At 35.4% G+C, this 22,331-nt stretch overlaps 1 protein-coding gene across 1 annotated transcript in view; it reads left to right on the top strand.

The window, feature by feature from the left end:
* FoxK (forkhead box K) overlaps positions 1-22,331 on the top strand; it is a 100,865-nt gene that overhangs the window by 48,883 nt on the left and 29,651 nt on the right. Inside the window, exons 5-6 of the mRNA XM_081731221.1 lie at positions 1,273-1,466; positions 7,513-7,697. Of these exons, the coding sequence (XP_081587347.1) occupies positions 1,273-1,466; positions 7,513-7,697 (379 nt within the window). The remainder of the gene's footprint in view (positions 1-1,272; positions 1,467-7,512; positions 7,698-22,331) is intronic.

The raw sequence follows: 22,331 nt of genomic DNA, 5'->3' as shown, positions 1-22,331 counted from the left end.
TGTGACAGTGTAATCCGACGGTCTCGAGAAATTCATGTTTGACTTGCACCAAAGTCATTGTTCCACTATCAAATCACGTTTGAAATCACTTAACTCTTTGACTCCTTTGGGTCGCGGCACCGTTACTTCTCTTGTGGAATCTTCAGTACTGTCCATACATGGAATAGCAAATAAATTACGACTATTAATGACCTTCAAATTACATTTCATTGTATTGCAAAGTGTGTACTTACGATATGTCTCTGTAGATATTCATTAACATGTGTTAATTGTCCACTTAGCGGGGCCGCGGTGGCTCAGTGGTAGAGCGTTCACCTCTGGTGCTTGGGATCCCGGGTTCGATCCCAGCCCCCGCCAAGTGAACTTTGTGGTGGACAAACACCGTGTGTGTGGGTTTTCTCGGTGCTCCCCCGTTTCCTCCCACTTTCTTCATTCCACCATTTCATTTATCACTCATCATCACCGTCTCCTTTAGCCTAACCGGCATAAGCGTGGGACGTAAAACTCAAAGATTTCATTTCATTTCATTTGTCCACTTAGCACAAGAAAATTGTGATACATGTGGTAAGTTAGATTTTTTTTTCTGTACTGAGACTTCTGAGACGTGGACCTACAGTTTAAGGGCGGATAACAAACTATCGTCATATGTTCACATTTCAAGACTCCCACAGAAGAGTTGTGGTACAGTGTTCGATATAATTAAATAGTGTATTCTGTATAAGAGTGGCTAGAAAGTCCTGTACACTCGAACTTAAATGCGTGTAATAATGTAAAATGTTAAGATGTTTAAGATTTGAACCTCTCATCCTTACCATTGATGTAACGTGTTGAATAACTGAACACCGATTCAGCGGTGAAAATTTGACTGATTAGGAGGTACTGGCTAGCATAGTAGTTGGTGGATCGGTACGGTAAACTTGAAATGCAGATTGGATTACCGGTTATCATTTTTTGAATTAAATTGAATTAGCAACTATAAAGGATAAGGTACAATAAAAAATAGGCTTTTTTTTTTAAATTTATTTCTGATAATGAAGGTGTTCAGGCATGTAATTTTTATGTAATCTGAATCGTTCACGAAAGTCCTAACTGAACGAAAGTGGGTCAGAGATTGATCATGTAGATCATTTTCCCTACATTAAGTGGCTTTTGAACTTACTTTTCGTTGTAGTGTAACAAGTTTCTTGGTACTGTAAAATAGTAGTGATAATTTAATTAATTTGCTATTCCTTCGTTATGTGAAACTGCTGCTAATTTATAATTTCTTTTCAGAACTCGATTAGGCACAATTTATCGTTAAATCGATACTTCATAAAGGTGCCAAGGTCGCAGGAGGAACCAGGCAAAGGCTCATTTTGGCGTATTGACCCTCAATCAGAAGCAAAACTTATTGAACAAGCATTCCGACGGCGGAGACAGAGGGGGGTCCCATGTTTTCGGGCTCCTTTTGGTTTATCTTCTTCACGGTAGGTTTCTTTTGATATACCTCAAATTGAGCTTAATATTCTGGTTGTCAAGAGCTTGAGACTCTACCTGTGCTGTTTTAAGCAATGTTTTGTTATAGTTTTACTCAGTTCAGTAATTTTTCATACGTATTTTTTCTTTCTGGTTGGGAAGGAGGTACATTACAACCTTCGTCCGGGTATATAGTTTCTAGCGTATTAGACTTTACAACTGAAAAATAGAAGGCACTGGTCAAAACTAAAATCCCAATCGTATTAAATATAAGAAAATCTTACTTTATATATCGGGTTGTTTAAAAAGTATATAACATTTGGAGGTCAAAATTGAAAATATGTTTGTTGTGATTAGATAATAACAGAATGAAACAGAGTATTTGTTGTGATTAGAAAATAACAGAATGAAACAGCGTATGCACCATTTTGTTCCATGACCTTTCGCCTTATCTTTCGGGTAGGACCATAATTCTGTTGCTACAGAACTTCTGTGGTTTCTGGTCAAAAAACTATGATACATGATTTTCACAGACCTCTCTTGAAACTAACGTAACACCACTCAGGGAATTCTGCAGGAGTCGAAGAAATGATAGTCTAACAGTGCTAAGTCCAAGCTATACGGTGAATGCATTAAAACCTCGCAGCCAAGTTCTTTCAGTTTCTGACGGGTCGTTAAGCTTTTCAGCTTGGTATAGACTCTTTCTGTCGACCAATTCTGACCATTTGTTTTGAATTACTAGGTGCATTCGCGCTGATTGTTGACAGTAAATGTTCAAGTCTCCTTCTACCTGGCGGCAGGTCATGATGCACCAATGTGATTCCAGTCTCATCAAGCACACAGCATAACCTTCCTGGGCGTCAGTGTATATTTTTTCGATAAAGTAAAATTTTTTTGAGTCAGATCAAAATTCCAAACATCAAGCTACTATTTGTAGCGAGCTTTCTCCATATAGTTGAATACTGTTTGGCAATGGATGTTTCGGTCATTAGCGATGTCATGTCTGTTTACATGCTGCTGTTGCTGGATTTTTGCCAGAATATCATCCACTTTCGCTGTGATCAATCGCCCGCTGCAAAAACATCTAGGATATCGAAATTTCCTGAACAAAATGTAATGTCATGATTAATGGAAAATCGTATATTATTTGATTCTTGAATACTTTTAATAAAAATTATCTGTCAAATAATTTGACAATTTCTGTTACTTGACATGTTTTGCTGTGTGCATTAGAATGTACATACAACAAATTATCTGAAACTCAAATGAAAAATATTAAAAGATTGAGTAACTAGTAAATACGAATTGAGCAAAATAAATTCTTAACCTCCCACAGTTCTAGGCGAGATTTTTCTTTAAATGTTGGCTTTTGGTTGTTGGATTGTCATAAATGCTTTATTGTCATGATTAAGCCCAAACTCTGTAGAAGAATGATACGGGACATCCTGACCTCTGTTGGACAGATTTACAGCAGAGAACAGAAAGGTTCGCTAGCTCCTGTTTGTAGTACACGACTTCGTTCAGAATCGATTCCAGTAAGAACTTCCTTTTTCACAGGCAATTCCTACTTTTGTAAGGAAATGTAAAAAATGATTATCCTTGTTGAAGTAAGTGTGGTACAGTACCTGTTCCGAAAACTCACGTGTTTGCGTAATTTCTACTCTTTTTCCTGTTTATAACACTTAAAAAAAGTAATCTTCGCAAATAACTTTTTCATCAAAATTGTCATCCCATTTATAAATTATCTATCTTTTTGAGGAAATGTTTTGTGTCACTTTACGGAAAGATTATTTTTCTGTGGCTTCAAAAAGTATTTACTTAATTTTCATAATCCTAAGATACTTCCTCTATAAAAATTGCTTTTATATATATACAGGGTGTCCGATGAAGAAATGCAAAGATTTTGAGAGGTGATAGGGGAGGTCATTCTAAGCCAAAATGCCTATATGAACATAGGGTCTAATCCCCTTCGTTTCGGAGATAGGGGTGAAAGTAAGTTTTTGCCGCTTGCACTTCTCAAGTTCCGTGTGAAAGCTTATAGAACACCCTGTGGTTGGTTTTACGTTAAGTATTATACCTCGTTTTAAAGCTACTGAAACAGGCTTTCAGACGGTATACAGTTTGTCCACGTACTGCATACAAGAGGGAAATAATGGAGGGGACATTTTCGAATTGTGCTATAAAATTCCCTTTTTCAAACATTTTTTTGCCATTCTTGGGTGGAAACACTGGCAATAGAGTAGCAGGATCTAACTGGGGGAAAATTGTTTGAAAAAGGGAATTTTATAGCACAATTCGAAAATGTTCCCTCCATTATTTCCCTCTTGTATGCAGTACGTGGACAAACTGTATACCGTCCGAAAGCCTGTTTCAGTAGCTTTAAAGCGAGGCATAATACTTAACGTAAAACCAACCACATTGTGTTCTATAAGCTTTCACACGGAACTTGAGAAGTGTAAGCGGTAAAAATTTACTTTCACCCCTATCTCCGAAACGAAGGGGATTAGACCCTATGTTCATATAGGCATTTTGGATTAGAATGACCTCCCCTATCACCTCCCAAAATATTTGCATTTCCTCACCGGACACCCTATATATATATATATAGTTAGTGTTTTATTTCTGGCGGTACGCAACGGTACGTCGTACTGGCACCTTTTAATGATAATGAAATAATTCCTCTTCTGTCTTAATAAGGGATTGACGAGAAACTTCGAAAATAACAAATGCTAAATATATTTTCTATAGTTCTAGTTATATTTCTAGTTTTATTGGAAATCAGTTTTTTTTCTTTCATTTTTTTCCTTTTCCATTTTTTCTTTCTTGAGAAATAGTTGCGAGTCTTTGTTCCTTTTTGAAGTCAGTTAATTGTATTCAGAGACTAGAAATATTTGGACCCTTCTGTTTCTCGGTCGCCGGCATGTCCTCGCGCCTCCCTTTTTTCATTCCTTTTTCGCACGGCAATATAAAGCATAAAGGCTCTGAACCGACTATATTTTTTTTCTGAAAACACTGACTTCTCACAACGAAATAATACCAACAAATTTTGTCTGTCGCTGAAGTTCGACTAAACCGAAAGCAGTACAAAATTTCTGTTGGGACTCCGCCTCTGTACTTTCTCCGCAAAGGAGCCTTTATCAGTTCCCATTTTATTGTGTCCAATTAATTGTTTTTATTCATTATTAGGAAGGATATTAAGTGAAAACATCCCCTCGAATTTTTTTTTCGCGAACTTTATCCATTAATTTAGTAGAGGTTTGTGGAACATTTTGGTAGCATGATAAGTATTCTGAAGAACATTATGTGAACAATGTACTGTATGTGTGTTGTTATTGAAATTCAATATTTGTGGAACTCTTGATGCCTTTTGAAAGCAAGCAATAGCATCTTTCTTTCGCCCGCTTACAAAAATAGAAGAAAGCAAGAAACAAATCACTAAGAAATATTAATTAGCATTAAGTTTATTGTATTATAAAATTAAGATGTAAAAAATTAGACATTTTAAAATCATCTTTATATATATATATATATATATATATATATATATATATATGTAATGTACGTAAGAGATTTTAGTTACAAAACTACATTGATATGCTACTGGACATTATAATTATTTGTAATAATAATAATAATAATACCCTGAAAGATATGCAACATGTTAACCATTATGAACCTGAGATCCAGCGTACCGGCACCTTTATTGTTAGAAATAAAACGCTGTGTATATATACGAGGGCGGGATGAAAAGTTCTCGGCCTGACCCAGAGGTGGTACTCCAATCAGCAAAATTTTATTGTTCTTGCCTCGGAGCGGTTTTCAGTTACTCGTACAACAAGTGTCAACTTCTCTCAAGTAGTTTGTGCAGGCATTGTTGTTGTTAGACGTCTTGCGTGTTAGTTGTGAAAATGGATAAACTTGAATATCATGCGGTAATCAAATTTTTCGTTTTGGATCGATTAACCGCTACGGAAATTCATCCGAAGTTGACAAAAGTTTACGGGGACTCTGCTCCTTCCATGTCAACCGTTAAAAAGTGGGCAGCTGAATTTAAACGTGGTCGCACATCCCTCGAAGATGACCCACGTGAAGGAAGGTCGAAAACCGCAACCACACCGGAAACAATCGAAAAAGTGCATGATATCGTGTTAAACGACACGCGAGTGAAGGTAAGTGAGATAGCTGAGAGTGTGGGGATGTCGGAAGATTGGGTACGAAACATCTTGCACAAAGAACGAGGGTTGCGAAAGTTCTGCGCAAGATGGGTGCCGCATTTGCTGACTGCCGACCAAAAGCAAATGCGAAAACGATTTTCGCAGCAATCTTTGAACCGATTCAAAAGGGATCCGACCGATTTTGTGCGGCGATTTATGACAATAGATGAGACATGGGTTCACCACACACGCCAGAAATGAAACAGTAGTCCAAGCAGTGGGTGGAACCCGGTGGTGCAGCGCCGAAGAAAGCGAAAAAGTCATGGCCAGTGTGTTTTGGGATGCGAAAGGGATCCTGTTAATTAATTACCTTGCAAAATGGAGAACAATTACAGGAAAATATTACACCAACCTTCTTGACCAGCTGGATGCCAAAATTCGCGAGAAGAGGCTTGGCTTGAAGAAAATCATCGTTCACCAGGACAACGCACCTGTGTACAAGGGTGCGTTGGCGGTGGGAAAACTGCGGGATTTGGGGTACGATTTGCTCGGCCATCCCCATATTTTGATTTGGCAGCATCGAACTTCTATCTGTTCCCAAACTTGAAGAAATTTCTTTCTGACAAGCGCTTCACATCGAATGAAGAAGTTGAGAGGGTCGGGGATGACTATTTTCACAACCTTCCAGACTCTCGCTTCCAGGAAGGAATACTGATGTTGTAGAAACACTGGACCAAGTGTATTGAAGTTAAGGGAGATTATGTCGAAAAATAAAATCATTTTTAAACTGAAATTCGCAGTCTTTCATTGTCAGACCGAGAACTTTCCACCCTCGTATATATATATATATATATATCCACACACACATTGCCCACATTTCAATATTGATCATGCGATCCCACTAATGACATTCATTTAGCTTACCCAGTTTCTCAGTGAGTTCTCTTGCACAATTTCAACTTAGCCTCAGTTGTTGCATCCTTATTGGTATGCAGCCGTGCACATCATATTGCATCAGTTTGAGGGAATATTATTGGTGAATTGGCAATGGCTTTCATGTTCTTGACGCTAGTCCTTACATTTCCAATGCTTTGAACTCACGTTTACTTAGTATGAGTGCATTTCTGGGCATTTTTCGTTACGTGTTTCCACACATGTGAATCACTCTGCTTCATCTGTTGTGCTCTACCGACACTCCAGATGTCTTTCTAGAGCATTTGAGTACAAATTCGCTACACTAAATACTCAGAACGTCACTGTTGGCCAGCATCCGTATCTGGCGATTATGCAACCACACAAAACGGGCATGAAGGTGTCTACCATTTTGCATTTGTTCCAGATATCGACTTAATACAAAGAATTATTGTTACCTGGTAGAAACCCTATCAATTCATATCCATTTAGACCAATTTTCATTTGGCAGATTATCCGGGACTCCCTACGTTCCTTTGGGGAATCCCTTGGCGCGTGCACGGTAGGATTGTAAAACATGCAAAATTCAATACAGCAGGTATGACTTTTTCAGTGAATTTTTCGCCCGCCGTCTTTAAGTTGGATAGTTTCCGAACTATTGGCGTCCGAAAGTCCTTTTCCCACGCTTTCGGCACCTTGTAGATCCGAAACAATATCCGATAGCCGAAAGTTCAAGAAAACTTTTTTTCTTGTCTCAGTGGCAGGACTCATCTCCCAAGAGTTGTAACACTTACTTTGCATATCCCGATATATAATTTTTAACAGACTGCTGTAGCACTTACGAGAAATTTTAGTAAGGAAAAAAAGTTTAATAGGGATTTCATGGATTGAAATTATTACAGATCATACCTATGTACTCTAACATATTACTACTTGTAAACATCAACGTTTTGGGTATTAATTCCTAAAATTATTTTTATTATTGTTCCAGGAGTGCTCCTGCCTCTCCTAGCCATGTAGGAATGAGTGGTTTGATGACTCCTGAATCCCTGTCTAGGGAAGGATCTCCCAATCCGGATCCTTATCCTGATAATTCTGTGGGATCTCCTGCTGTGCATGGGACCCACTTAGAAGTGAAGACTAGTCAGTCCGCACCAGGATCTCCCGGACATCCAGGTAAGTCAGAAGTAACTCGAAACATAGTTTTTTTTCTTTCTTTAATAATAATAAGTTAATTATACTTCTTGTCTGCTTGTATAACTCAAGTAGGAGAGAGAAGTTTCCTCCTCATCGTAGAATATTTTTGTTAATTTCAGCTTTCCTTCTTTCTTTCTGTCGTTTTTAAAATATTAGAAAATTATTTTCTTTTTAGGTCTTTAACCTGCATCTTGAACTTTTTCCCTGCCGGTGAAATTTTACATTTCTTAAGATAGTGTTAAACAACGGTACGGCAATACGAGTGCAAAGATTCTATTGATATCATCTGAATAAAAAGGACATATGTTGACAGTAACTTAAAAACAGCCTGATAGTCCTTCGAAAGAAACTCCTCATCCCATCTGGTTATTTTTTTTAATCCGGCTTTACTTACACACTACTCGATTTAAAAAATCGGGGAAACAACTACTTCATTGTAAACCTAGTCTTATCGTAGATTCTGACAAGTAAACCTTACGTTTGGGTGAATCGAGTTGCTGACTGAGACACATATGAGAAAGTAGTACTAAATGTGGTCAGTATTTTAGTGAAGTTTTAGGTGCGAAGCTCCAGGGGTTTAGGAGATACAGCTACCAGAACATCACATTGAAGTACAGAATAGTCTTCATACAGGTGGAGGTAAAAGCTCTGTAAGACCCCTTGTAACGACAAAAGGTGACTAACAAATATATGGGTACATATTAGGACTAGGGGGAAGTCATATAGTAAGGGTATACCTGACGGCGGCCATCTTGAAATCCGCCATTTTGAATTAAGGTTAAGTTTTTAAAATATGAATAGGGTCATGTGATACATGATTTAAGGCGCAAATTTAATCAGAAGAACAATGGTGACGTTAATTTTGATTTACGCGCAATCGGTAAAAAGTTACAGGGAAATTAAATATTGTTGCAGCATATGCATTAGTCCTTTACCCCACCTTGTAAAACTAATGATAATAACTAAATAACAAGCAGATGGATAAATATTAGGTCTATGGTAAGAGTTGCCTTGATGGCGGCCATGTTAAAATCCGCCATTTTGAATCAGACAAAACGCATAACAGTGACACCTTATTAATAGCAAATTTTACCATAAATCCAATGGTATAACCATTTTTGCTTTATCATTAACCAGCACAAAATTAAATGGGAATAGAGTAATGCGATAGATGACTTCGGGCTAGAAGTTAATCAGAAATACAATGGTGGCGTTACAATGTTAGTTGTTTGATGCTGTACTTCCACGCCATTTGGTTGTTTTTCTGGTATCCTGTTCACATCTATTTCTCGTTCGCTCTTGTCCTCACTGTACTATTGCTAGGTGTCAATGTTATGCGTTTTGTTTAAAACCTTTGTCTGATTCAAAATGGCGGATTTGAACATGGCCGCCATCAAGGAAACTCTTACCATAGACCTAATATTTATCCACCTGCTTGTTATTTAATTATTATCATTAACACAAAATTTACAAGGTGGGGTAAAGGACTAATACATATGCTGCAACAATATTTAATTTCCCTGCAACTTTTTACCGATTGCGCGTAAATCAAAATTAACGTCACCATTGTTCTTCTGATTAAATTTGCGCCTTAAATCATGTATCACATGATCGTATTCCTATTTTAAAAACTTAACCTTAATGCAAAATGGCGGACTTCAAGATGGCCGCCGTCAGGTATACCCTTACTATATGACTTCCCCCTAGTCCTAATATGTACCCATATATTTGTTAGTCACCTTTTGTCGTTACAAGAGGTCTTACAGGGCTTTTACCTCCACCTGTATGAAGACTATTCTGTACTTCCATGTGATGTTCTGGTAGCTGTATCTCCTAAACCCCTGGAGCTTCGCACCTGAAACTTCACTGAAATGCTGACCATATTTAGTACTACTTTCTCATATGTGTCTCAGTCAGCAACTCGATTCACTCAAACGTAAGGTTTACTTGTGAGATACTGTATTTATTAAGTCACGAATACAGGCATCTTGTTATTTTTAGTTACTTCTAGCATTTCATACCAGAACGTTGTGTGAAGATGTAGCATACATGGAAGTGCGACACTAACCTTAAACAGCACAAGATCTAAACAGTATTGAATTTAAATGGCATAAGCCCTAAAATCTCTTGTAGCGCTACCATCGCGTTCATGTCAAGAACTCTAGAAGGAGTATGAATAGGTACCGAATACTGCCATGTTCTATCGAAAGTTTGTAGCAGGGTGCTGACAGAGGTAACTGAGTTAAAACCCACACAATGCGTCATGGAAATTTTAGGGAATCTTTCAAAAGCACCGTAATTGAAATTTATGAGAAATATGAAAGTACAATTAAAATAAGTATAATTAATATAAGAACAAAATTTTTAGTCAAGTTCGCATCCAGGTATGGATATGAAGTACGAGCCATTGAATCAGGCCCTACCCAAAAGATACAAGTATGGATTCGAAGTACGCTTGTTTCCGAAACTAACATTACTTAATGTGCGTCAAAATGTCCGAGTTCACAAGTGTGCAAGTGAATAGTGCGTAGTGTGCGAAGATGTAGACTAAGTTAATACACTTGCATAATTAAGATGGCGGTTAGTGTGTAGTGTACAAAGGTACAGACTAAGTTAATACACTTGTGTACTTAAGATGGCGGTTCATCGTACTAGGAATAACGACACTATCAAAATGACTTAAATAAAATTTTAAAAGCCATATTTTTAATTATTTTGTTGAGATGATTATTTTTGTGAACTGATCTTGTAACAGTTCCCTTTAAATATACAAATTAGTGATTCTATCAGTGGAATATCAAAATGTTGCAAAAATAACGAAACTTATTTATGTTCTGTGAATATACAATGAAATTTGAAAATTTATGAAAAGTAACCAAATAACATCTTTAATAATGGTGTAAAATATCTGTGTTTAATATATTATGTCGCTTAATTGTGACAACTAGATTATCGGTACTGCAATAAAGACGTAAATCACGAACTTTAATGGGATGTGAATTAAAACTTTAAGCTATAGCATAGAATAATGAATACCTCTGTTATTCATTAATCTAATGCTGCTACTACTACAGCCGCAAATGTTAGTTACTAGGCAGTTAGTGAAGCGTAATTTCCTAGTTTTGATTCTAAACAAACGAGTTCCTTTCAGTGCTGCACCGTTTCCGTGCAAATCAAATTACGATCGTTTTACGATTTGCGGATAAATACAACGTCCGGACGTATGTCATAAAAACTATAGTGCAAAAGCACAAACCAATGTGTGCTATGTTGTCACTGAAAAGCATAAATGATATCTAACCGAGTCATGGCAGGGCTAAACTGGTGGGTATACGCGTAAGCAAGGTAGTGAAAAGGAAGATTCTAGGAATGCTGGCCCGCACATATAGGTGAAGGTGAGTTAGTAGACATTTTGGTTCCTTTCGTTATCAAAGCTCAATGTTCACATAGTAATGCTGAACGAACGATAGCAAGTGAAAGCGGATTAGTAAGTTGATTGCTTTCTTTACTATGACTAAATATGGATTCGAATCAGTGTTCTAGAACACCACCGTAATGAAAATGTGTGGGTTTTCGCAATGATAACGGTTTCAATAGCACTTGTAATGGTTTCACATTACTAATGCTACACTTTTAAAAATTAAATACAGTTTTCGTACACTGTGCAAAAAAAAAAAAAAAAAAAAAAAAAAGTCATAAAGCACTTGTAATGATTTTATAATATTAACTCTACATTTGTAAACCTAAAATACAGCTATATTACTTTGTATTTACTTCTGCTACATGCAGAAATTTGTTCCTTATAAGCATGTCTTTCCACGTAGAACATTTGGATTTTGCCTCAAAATTTTGCAAAATGTGGTGTGCGTAAACTTGACCAACACCCATGTTTCATTGCAGTTGGCTTTTGTGAGGGACCGTAATATGCCAATTACCGTACGTTTTGCATTTTCTACAGCCGACCAGAAGTGAAATACAGATCAAAAGTTCCATTCTATACATTTCTTCAAGTTTTCAGAAATTATTCTTAATTCGTACATTCACATATTTGCACCCACTATGAAACTATTATGAACAAGTAATCCCTTCCGTGTAGTTGAACAGTAAAAGCCAGTATATAACCGTCTCTTAATTTTCATAAAATTCTTATTAGCAATTTTCATTTATGGTTATACTTGGACAAGGGGTTTTGTTTCCTAACTCAGTTACCATTTTCGCAATGGGGAGCATGAGGGTAAGAAGGCAGGAGTGTACCAATAGAGGTGTAGGGCACTGAAAGCGAAGTCGCGCACTTCACTTGCTGAGGCTCAGAATATTATAATGAAGTGCTTGTAATTATTGGAGTGTGTATCGATGTACGGTATTCCATTTAAGAAGGTTTATAAGGTAGTAATCTTACAATTTTTGTTATTTTTACCATGTTGCTTTAATAGATTTACCCAGACATATAATCCTACATATATGTGATCCTTATATGTTGGTTTTTCATAGTGACATAATAGTTTTTGCCTGTAAATTTTGCAACTTTAGTCCTCATAGTGTTCAGCTGTACTGCTTCTTTCCTTTTCGTCCTTATAAGTATTAATATTTAGTGCAGATTAAGAATATGAGACACTATTTCGAAGATTTACGGATAAAATTATAGTTTTACAAAGAAAGAGTAGCATTTTCGGCGCAGTATTAGAAGTAAATCAAGTAGTAAAACTATAACTAAAGCAATGCAGTAGAAATAGCAGAATTAAGGTCAGTGTAATTATGTAATACACCGTACAGGAAGCAATTATACACAGTATGAACTTTTTAAAACCTGATACGTTATGCATTTCCCAAAATAGTTTTGTGCCACATTTACTGTAAATAGAACTCCCCTCTGTACCTTCGAGCCTTATCGCTGTTGCTAGTTGCCTGCCTTCATTTGCAATGAATTTCCGAAATTACGTTACAAGTTTTTGAGATTATAGGGCCATTCCACCGGCTCCAGCGACAATTTATTTATATATACTGTACGGGATTTCAAATATGACTATGTTATTTTAATAATTGCAAGCTCCACTCTTTTGTAACAGCCTTTTTTCTTCCCTTCTAGGGAAGATATCAAAAACACTGAAACATGTCTTCTAATTATTTTAAATGAAAATCTAAATAACCAAATTTTATCTCTAATCTTAACGAATTTCGCGATTTGGAAATCTTAATTATGAGTTGTAACCACACCCTATTTTCTCCCCTTCTAGGGAAATTGTCAGAAAAACGGTGAAACATGTATCAGATTATTTTTAATGAGAAGTCCAAATAGCGTACTTCATGTCTCTAACATAAAGGCCCAAAGGGGTATTCCCAGAGCTGGTAAAAATTTAAGCATCTTAGGAACCACTTTGACCCCCTCTTATCTTTATTCAGTTTTAAAAACCAATACATTCATTTAAACTAACACACATTATATATACAAAAACAATAGTAAAATGCAATGGTACTTCGTAAAAGAAATTTGTATAGTAATAGGTATATGTATAACTCTATTCAGTTCCCTTCTCTCTCTTACTACCTTCGTTCTGGCTGTTACTTCTGTTACAACACATATCATACAACCTTTTAATACTCATAGTTGTGTAACCCTCAATAAAATACAAAGTTTTAATAATCCAATAATACCCAAACAGACAAGTCAAAAACTAAAAACATTATCAAGTACACCACAGACCAAGTTATGAAAGATAAAGCATAAATAATAACAATAAAAAAAGAACTATCTATAATTGTAATAAATTTTTCCAAACATTTATATACAGCAACAACATTATAACAAGTAACATGATAAAATTATCCAACCAACATTTCCAGTATAAAAAGGCAATAAATAAATATAATGAACAAGAAACCAATTATTAAAATACCTAAACTCATTAAAAGCCTTTGATTCTGTTAATCGTCTCAACACTAATTAAAAATTTCTAAATCATCCTTATTTGTAAACTAATAAAACTAGTTGGTATAATCTAAATGCGCATTAAGAATTTCAATACTTGATTTCAGAGCTAGTACAGCAATACGCTTGACAATAAAATTAGGCACATTAAATTCTTTCAAAAATTTTTTAGCACTCCCCTGGAACCAATAATCACCGGAATTACCTTGAATTTCTTGTTATCATTAAATTTTTCCTTTAAAACTTCATATTTAGTAATTTTCTCTAATAAAGCTGTCTCTTCCATATTAGCTTCTTCAAATCGAATAGTAACATCAAGGATATATCTATGAGTGAGATTTTCAACTACGAGATCCGGTTTCAGTTTACCCTTACTGGTATCGAATTCTAACTCTTTGCCAGTTCTAAACCCCTTAATCTGACAATGCTTCTCCAGGATATTAACTACTTGATTGTGTCTAAATATACGGCGATTAGCATGTTGAATACATTTTCCCAAAACATGGGCCATAGACTTAATCGGTTCCTTGCAAATTCTACATTCAACATTTAAATTTGGCTGAGCTCTAGCCAGAGCTACCCTAACGCCATAAGTGTTTGTACGCATCTTCAGTGCGTCTATAAACCGGTTATCTGGAAGAACCTCATTGTCAAAAAGGAAACAATTAGAGATAGGGTCATTATGAAAATACTGAATACCTTTCCCTTGACTTTGCTTCCCCTTCCATATTTCAAAACATTTATCTTTTAACTTTGACTTCATTTGATTTAACACTACTAAATTATATGGTCTTTCGATATCTAGTTTCTTTATAATCTTATCTTCAATTTTATTTAAATTTGATACCTTTACCAATTCAATCAAAAAGTTATCATTTTCCAGGGATCTTAATGTATAAATAAACTTGACCTGGGCGAGCAATATAATATTGTGAATATTGGGGAACCCTAGTCCACCGTCTCTTTTCTTTGAATAAAATACACTGTCTACAGTTGAGTTTACCAAATGCAACCATTTTTTTAAAATCTTTCTAATTAAGTCATCAACAGAATTCAAAAATGAAGGCTCGCTAAAACTAGCAATCCAGACGTAAAAAAACTTTGGGAGCAAATATGTTTGAATCAAATAAATTTTCTGGCGTGTCTTTAAAGAAAGTTTATCTACCACACACAGTATTCTACTTAATTCGTCTAAATGATATTTGTTCTGTATACCATTACATAAAGTGTATTTGCAGCCAAGATACTCGAAAGCTTCATCTACTTCTAAATTCCTTATATAACTATTGCCCAGCTTAAAGTTACAACCATCAATAATCCACGATTTTCTATGTGGCTTAATACCAAATGACAAACATTTATCCACAGCAATTTTCATATCAAGTTTGTCTAAAAACTCACATACGAGTTGTAACATCTCCGCAAGTTGATGCTGCGAATTAGCAACTAGCAATGCGTCATCGGCATATGCGAGTAGAGGAATACGGGCATTTTGAAAACTAAACCCCATCTGCTTTATATCCAATTGCCTTATAACACTGTCTAATACCAAATTGAATAACAATGGACTAAGTGGGTCCCCCTGACGAACACCGCGCTTAATCTGAATATTAACATTAAAATTACTAAATTCAGTTTGATTATTTTCATATAAATTAGCAACAGTGTTTACATAATTTGCTGGTATAGCTCTATTTCTCAAGGCATCTATTATTGCTTGGTGTGGAATTGTATCAAAAGCCTTGGAAATATCTAATAAACAACCATAAACAGGTTTAACAGTTTTTCCCAACTTCAACACAGTATCCAACATGAAGCAGTTAACAAGAGTTGAATTACCTGGTATAAATCCTTTTTGAGCATTATGTATATGGATAACTTATCTTAACCTGGTATCAATAATTCCAGTTAGAATTCTACATAACACTGAAGAAATTGTCAACGGACGCCAGTTAGTTACCTTAGTTAAGTCTTTACCAGTTTTAGGAATGAGTACAGTTTTGTTCTGTTTCCAACTCATTGGGACAAATCCTGAGGTTAAAATTAAATTATACAATTTTACCAGCACATACATAACCTCCTCTCTATCGATATCTTTTTTACTAATTTTATCTAATCCAGGTGATGATCCAGATGGAACACTTTTAATTCGTTTCTTAACTTCTTGGAAAGTAATAGGTTGTTTTAGTTTGTCCTTTTCCTCGTCGGTTAACTCTTGTTCAACCATTGTTAACCTGCTCCTACCTGATTTGCCCCATAAATCATGATATAGTTTACGAACTTCCTCTGACTCTAAAGTAACATTTTCCTGTTCAAATATATCTCTATCGTCAAACACAAATTTAGCCAATTTACAGGGATCTTTACTGTACATGTTCTGTAAATTGGCATACTTATGCTGAGCATTATACCTATATGTTTTACCTGTATTTCTTTTCTCCTTTTTATTTTCCTTATTTCCCACCATTGCCTTTCCCATATATGCATTTAACCGTTTCAAAACCTCTTCGATTTTCTCCACAAAATCAATCCCTGTCTTATCCCAAATACTAGCAATAATTCTATCTATCTCCTGAATTTCCTTATTACAGGCATTAATATACAATGAGTCACAATACTCCCTAATACTCAGTAAATCTGTGTCATCCAATCTTACAACCTCATTAATAACAGCAACTTGTCTTTCCTTATCATCTACACATAACACTTCATTCACAATCTGTTCTAGTTGTTGTGTTAAAATTAGGCTATCATTACAAACACCTTCACATAAATTATCATTTCCTACAATTTCTTTATCTAAAGATAAAGTTACTTCTGTCAGTGTTGCAACACTATTGTAATCTTTACCCTCAGCTATTTTTTGATCGTTAATTTTATTTTCTAATTCTTTAACCCTTTTTTCGTAAAATATGATTTGATCTTTCAATTCCAATAACGATTTAGTACACTTTTCTATTTCATTTTCTTTCTCTTTAACTATGTCTGTAATTCTTTTCTGATAGTTATTATCAATACCAATCCTTTCTTGTTCAAGCCCGATAATCCTGCTTTTTAGTTTTTGGTTGCTAATTTTAATTATGGAAATTTCTTTATCTTTATTTTCTATCTCCTTTTGAGCAGACTCATTTACCGCACACATTTCATTAATCCATGCTTTCTCTTTGTCAATCATCATATCCTTGTTAATAATTTCCCTTTGCATATTTTCTACCTCAATTTGTAGCAATTCAATTTGATTTTCTAATATTTCTATTTTATTCTCTTTCTCATTTTCAAAATCACTTAGTTGTTTATTAACATCATTTACAGTTTTCTCCCTCAATACATTTTCAGTATTAATCATAATCTGCTGTAATAAGCTAACCAGGAGACTATGTAAAGAAATGTTATCATCTGCAATAGGACTACCCTTCAAACTTTCAAGTTCTTTAGTTAATTTTGCCTTAGTTAAAGCATAGTCATGATCAAACCACCTATCCGTGTTAACACCAGTCTCACATGTTTCTTTCCTACTCAAACTGACTGCATCTACATGATAATTATCTATAAAAACATTGTCATTTTGAGAATCAGTAAATTCTATTTCCTCATATGTTTCGGAACCCAATTCTGAATAAGTTTTATCCTGTGAAATAACTTCCCTCGGCAGTTTTCCTTGCATTACTAATCTATACTTTTTGTTTCTAATATCCTCTAAGGTTCTTAATGGAAAATAAGTATGAATTATTTCATTGATATTTTGTTTCCCTATATTTTCTCGAGCAATTTTCACAAATTGATCAATCTCAGTGACACTCCAGTTTCGTCGTTTCGAATTAAGCCTTTTTAACCTTTCTTTTTCAATCTTTTCTTTTTGCCACTCATTTGGGTGTTTCTTGACCTTGTGAGTTGCAAGGCCACCTAACTTGTCGAATGTTTGCTCACACCACGGGCATGCATGATCTCCTATAGGTTTAGGACCTGTACATTTCGGTTGATGACAATCTGCTGAGTGTGTCTTATAGAATATAGCTTTACATGATTTACATTGTAGCGCAAATTCATTAATATGCCTTTCTTCTAAATGTTTATAAAAATTCTTTTTTTCATGAAAAACTGCTCTGGGATGTAGCTACATTCAAAAATATCAACAGGAAAGGCAATCAACATTTTATCTTTCTGCGACTTTGCCATTCTATCATTATTACTACTACTAGCCATCATAATCATAAAAATAATAATATACCAATATTCCTTACACTTCATAATAACCCACTATTCCAGTATATACACCAAACTAAAAAACAAAAAACTAAAATTAAAACAATAAACAATCAAACCAGTTAACAATTAACCATTTGCATACCACTATATCAAAATAAAAACATTGGACATACCTTACACAAACAAGCAATTTAATCGGAATTCAAAATTTCTATTGTTGACTATTTATCTTATTTTATTTTATTACTCCTTCCTGTCCGTAAGTAGGTGTATAATTAGGTATCTACTGGATATTCCCCAACAATCTACTGTCTATATAACCAAAACCTACAGCACACCTCTTTGCATTGCAATATTTATATTGTTCAATATTCCGTAAATATTCCCAGTATCTCCGCAGAATATTCTATGCACTAATTGAATGTCCTCAAGTCAGTATGGAAGTTCTAAACAGAAACGATGTGGCAACCTTGTGTAGCAACTTGCAACGTTTACCCATAAAGTCTCACTCCCATGATTCTTTGCCAGCTGCACGTGCTTGGATGGAAAGGCATAAACCGATACTGTTTATTTCTTTATTTAACAGAATCTTGATTTTACTAAATAATCCTTCTATTTAACTCATTTTAAACTAAACCATTGAATATTCATAATTAATCGGCTAAAATGTCACAGTTTATTAATCCACTAAGTACCTATTTAAGCCGAGCAATTCGTATTGTTTATATATAACTATTTCCAGACCAATGACTGTTGTTTATGTACATAGAACGACGCCATATGGAAAAAGTAAATTTAATGTTTATTGCCAAAGTAGTAACACTAGTACTTACGTGATAGTATATTATTAACGTATCATGCACTATTATCACTTTAATAACGTTTTGAATATACACAGCACTAATACACACTAATATTCACTTTATCCTTTAAATAAACTTTGTTCCTCCGTGTTCACTCACAAACCACCATGGCGCAACGTTTACTTTTATGTACAAAATGTACTAAATTAAATATATATGTATTGTTTAAATAATATATCATCACTAAACAAATTATGAACCATAGACACAGCTGGGTCGACATAAATCCAGTATCTTCTATATATCCATTCCACCTTCCACAATCACTAGCCGTTAACATAGCAAAGTCCAGAGCTCCGAACAGACACGTCCGTCCAATCCAAGAACTGAGAAGTAAGCTCCTTAAGAGATTCAGAGATACGAACATCTTAGTATAATAATTGTAATTCCCACTCCTTTTTATTTCTCATTCCATTTTCTTCCCTTTCGTATTATTTTAACTGAGAAGTTCATATACCAAATTTCATGCCTGTAACATTCTGAGATCCCGAGATACGGACATTTCAATATAATAATTGCCACCCTCTTTGTTCCCCTTCCCCGTCAAATTTCTAAAAATCCTTCCTTAGTGGGATCTTGCACCATAAATCCTATGCTCTGTCCAAATTTTAAGTTTATAGCAGTTTGGCCTTGCGTTGCTCAGTCAGTCAGTCAAGAATTTATTTTTATATACCGGGACTTTTATTTCTCCAGAGGAAACAGACAGCACAAGAAGCACCAATCTATGTCAGCTTTTCAAAGTATTCTCCGTGCGCTTCCAGGCACCATTGTCATCGTTGTGATAGCTCCCTGATTCCTTTGGCATAGAAAGAACTTGGTTGTTATCGTAGCCACTGGAGGACATCGTTCCGCACAGGGTTGGCTGGTTTAAACCAAGGTGGTTTAAACCAAGGTTTAAACCAGCTGGTTTTTTCAAAAAAACCAACTGGTTTAAACCAAAAAACAAAAAATGTTCGTAAAAGTGTAAGTGTTTGTAAAATCTTGATGAACACACATTTGTGGGTTATCACGTTTCACTCCCGTATATTACTCGTATTATATTCAGACCTAAATTCTCCATTCATTACTCAAAAAGATTATACTACAAAAGCAACTTTTTTTTTTATAAGTTTATAAATGTTTATTTTGTGATTTTTGTAGTTATTATTGTTATGTAATTGCAATCGAAGAAAAATTCTAAATATTGTTTCGTTTCAATGTTTACTATTGATAAAATACATCGAAAATGCCGTACTTTTTGTGTGTGTGTGTGGGGGGGGGGGGGAAGGGTCATACAGACATCACGAGAGGCCTTTAGTGAAATAAGTATCTTTGGTATCTATTTATGTATAAATGAGTCTGAGCCAAAGTGGACTCAAATAATTCGTATCTTTATTCACTTTTCTTATTGATATGCAGATTAAGTCGGTGTATTTCTTTAATTTGGACCAATAAAAGTCGTTGTTAACTAACTTGAACTAAATTAGTTCTTCTGTACTCCGTAGTACTTTGAAATTGTTCATATGTAATTCTGTGTAATGGTTTCACTTGTGCAACTGTTTATCTTTTTGTCCTTCTGAAATGACTCTTGACAGTTATATTAAGAACCATGTAAAGATCAGTACAACGATTTTTATCAGGATTCCTTCGTGAGTGAGTCGGCAGACGTATCGCATTTGTGGCCAATTAGTCCTGGTTCCGAGTTCAAATGGAGGACAATTTCTCTCGGATGTAACTCAAGAAGAGGTTTTTATTCCGCTTTAAGCTTATGTGACCACTTCCAGCATAACTCGGTTGTCGCATAATAACATCAAGGCGAAACAAACTTATTTCTGTCCATATATGATATGAATATATAGAGCAAATTATTTAAACCATAAAAACCTGGTTTAAACCAAAAAAACCTGGTTTAAACCAAAAAAACCGGTTTATTTGGTTTTTTTAATAAAAACCATGGTTTTTGCCAACCCTGGTTCCGCAGTGCTTCATCTGTCGTGAATTTCTTCCCTCCCAGATGGTCTTTAAGGGATGCAAACAAATGATAATCACTGGAGGATTGCAATAATTCATCACCTTCGGCTCGAAACCGATTCAGAAGCTGTTCACAGACCGCCTTGCGTGTCCACTTCTGATCAAATGTCAGCTGGCGAGGAACCCACATTGCACAGATTTTGCGGAAGCGTAAGTGGTCGTGAATGATTGTCTCAACACTCCCGACACTGATATTCACCTCGGCAGCAATATCCCGCACTGTTACTCATCGGTTCTCAAGAATCATTTGCTCAACACGTGCGATATTCAATGGTGTGACTGCAGTCGGGCGAATATGTCTATGCGCTTCATTTGTCACTAGTTCCCGTCCTTCCCGAAACTGTTCAGACCATTCGTACACTCTTGTCCGTGACATCGTTTGTTCACCATACTGTGCTTGCAATCTTCTGAAAATCTCAGCTGGTTTAACTTTCTCCTTCACAAGAAATTTGATTACACACCGCTGCTCCACAGCCAAAGACACATTGCTTCCCGACATGTTCGCTGCAGCTGCTGAGCATTCGCCAAATACGTCATGCCAGGCGCTAGTTACTCGAGAAGGAATACATTGTCACCCGCAAGTTTCATTATGATCCGGCTATTCATAGATTATTTACTTACGAAAATTCCGGTCAACCTTGAACAACCTTTGTATTTTATATATTCAAAATCTTCAAGTGAAGAGTAAAAATTTTAATACTCAAACTACCCCCCCCCCCTTTTTTTTTTCTCTCTAGAGTTCATGCATACAAGTTGATGTAGAAGGCACCTTCCTGTAAAAAATGTTGACATTAATTTTGATACACTTACGCCTTTAAAAAATGTCAACGTATTTGAACACTCCGGAATTTCTCCGAAATTGCAAAAAGTGTGTGCAGAAATTTGTTCTAAATCTTCTGGAGAGGCCACCTTTAAATTATAAATTGATTAGTGCTCTTTCGTGTTTGGATCGTAATGTTTCTGCAGGATCTGATGTTGAAGTGAATCGTATGAAATTTCTTTCAGGTGAAATAATAATAGTAATAATAATAATAATCGGTTAGGTGGTAATTGACAAGATCGAGTCGTAAAGCAGTTCAATGAGTTTTGCTCGAATCTAAACTGTAAAACAAGTGAGTCAGTATTCTAGAACTGGTCAGCGTTTCTATGACTTTTCGCTTAAGAACTTCTATACTTCAGAGCACAGTGATTTAAGAGAAGCTGTTAAAATGGTCTTGATTTTTCTCTCATGAAAATGCAAATCTAGAAAGAGGATTTTTCAATCAATGCAGAATATGTATTCTTCCTTTCTTTTTAACTTTTTCCGTCAACATTTGGATCAAAGTAACCAAATAACATAACTAGTGAAAATTTCAAAGAATGTTTTAGAATGGAAAACTGTGGAACGTCAGGGAATTCTTTTTCGTAACTTTTGTCACTATCCTCATCTCCATAGTTTCAGCTTGATAGAATACTAAAAACAAGTAATGGGAAAATTTAATACTCAACTTGATTTTCTCTCTCTCGACGTGTTCAGTTATTTTTAGTGAGAAGTTATATGCGGAGTTTCATCATTCTAGGTTCATCTTTCCGCCCAAATTCCACGTTTCTACCCGTAGTAGTATTATG

This window comes from Thermobia domestica, chromosome 11 (assembly GCF_964235325.1).
Source record: "Thermobia domestica chromosome 11, izTheDome1.hap1.1, whole genome shotgun sequence".
In the NCBI taxonomy this organism is placed as follows: Eukaryota; Metazoa; Arthropoda; class Insecta; order Zygentoma; family Lepismatidae; genus Thermobia; species Thermobia domestica.
This window is presented reverse-complemented; position numbering and strand designations above follow the sequence as displayed.